The 1,493-nt window shown below is 45.0% G+C and overlaps 1 protein-coding gene across 1 annotated transcript in view; it reads left to right on the top strand.

The window, feature by feature from the left end:
* LOC111671848 (uncharacterized) overlaps window positions 1–1,493 on the top strand; it is a gene marked incomplete at its 3' end in the record, with an annotated part of 39,687 nt that overhangs the window by 34,543 nt on the left and 3,651 nt on the right. Inside the window, exons 6-7 of the mRNA XM_087180075.1 lie at window positions 293–466; window positions 558–731. Coding sequence (XP_087036201.1) covers window positions 293–466; window positions 558–731 — 348 coding nt within the window. The remainder of the gene's footprint in view (window positions 1–292; window positions 467–557; window positions 732–1,493) is intronic.

The raw sequence follows: 1,493 nt of genomic DNA, 5'->3' as shown, positions 1-1,493 counted from the left end.
AGATCCAACAGTCCCTGAGATCAGGACGTCTCTCCACAGATGAACTGTCTCCTGCTCAATGGTCAGCTCTGGTCTTCATCTTACTGTCCTCAGAAGAAGATCTGGATGTGTTTGACCTGAAGAAATACTCTGCTTCAGAGGAGGCTCTTCTGAAGCTGCTGCCAGTGGTCAAAGCCTCCAACAAAGCTGTGTAAGTATAGAGAAAGTTGATTTATTCATCATTTATATAAAAATATGTCTTTTCAACAAAATAAGTTCCCTTTCCTTTAATTCCACATGATCATCTCTTCAGTCTGAGTGGCTGTAACCTCTCAGAGAGAAGCTGTGAAGCTCTGTCCTCAGTCCTCAGCTCCCAGTCCTCTGGTCTCAGACACCTGGACCTGAGTAACAACAACCTGCAGGATTCAGGGGTCAAGAAGATGTCTGCTGGGCTCAAGAATCCACTCTGTACACTGGAGACTCTCAGGTCAGGATCCATCAACCTTTTAATCTGATGGCAGTTTAACAGAGCACCAAGTGTTGACAGAGGGTTCCTGTTTGTTGTTTTGTGTGTTCAGTCTGTCAGGATGTCTGGTCACAGAGGAAGGCTGTGCTTCTCTGGCCTCAGCTCTGCGCTCCAACCCCTCCCACCTGAGAGAGCTGGACCTGAGCTACAATCATCCAGGAGACTCAGGAGTGAAGCTGCTGTCTGCTGGACTGGAGGATCCAGACTGGAGACTGGACACTCTCAGGTATGTAGAGACCTGCTGCAGATACACACACTGTCTGATGGAGGAGGAAGAGCTGAAACATCTTCTGTGACAGATCTCTACAGAAGATCTTTGACTTCAACAACAACAGAGGAGTTTCCTCCTGATGACTTCAGTGTCTCATTATGATTCACTGTGTCATATTTAGGAGAAGAGATCTCAGTGATGAAACCAGCTGTTGTCAGCTGTGTTTTGTGACCTACGCAGGAATTTCAGCTTATTTATCTCTACAGATGTTTTGTATCATGAAACATCTGTTTTCAGACTGAAACAAATCTGACACCAGATCAGATGAAGCCACAAAGTGGCTCCTTAATGAAAACTATACAGCAGCTGTAGCTTCACTAGACTTCCTCTCTGAGTCCATGTATGTTGAGCTGAGCCTCTTTCTCTCTGCTCTACAGTTTCTCTGGCTTCCTCTGGACTTTGACTTGAAGTCAAATAAAAATGTCCCGACAGGTTTGATGGAGCTCAGGACTCATCCTGAGGACGGCTGCTTTATTCCACATGATTTGACTGATCAACAGTGAATCTGTGTCACAGCTGATCTGTCTGAAGAGTAGAAAAGTACAGAATGTCATTTATCATGAGATCCTGATCCATCCTGTCACTGTGATGACATCATTTCTATTAGAAATCCTTCATCCAGTCACTGCTGCTGTGCCACCTGTTAAAACTTGTGCACAGCCTCATTCTTAAAGCGTCCTGTGGAGTTTTCTTGTAACAAACACAAGTTGTGTTCAC

This window comes from Seriola lalandi, unplaced genomic scaffold (genome assembly GCF_002814215.2).
Source record: "Seriola lalandi dorsalis isolate HSWRI2012SDOR001 ecotype SW California unplaced genomic scaffold, Sedor1 jcf7180002054887, whole genome shotgun sequence".
Taxonomy (NCBI): domain Eukaryota; kingdom Metazoa; phylum Chordata; class Actinopteri; order Carangiformes; family Carangidae; genus Seriola; species Seriola lalandi.
Note: the sequence above shows the minus strand (reverse complement) of the source record. Positions and strands in the feature narration are given on the sequence as shown.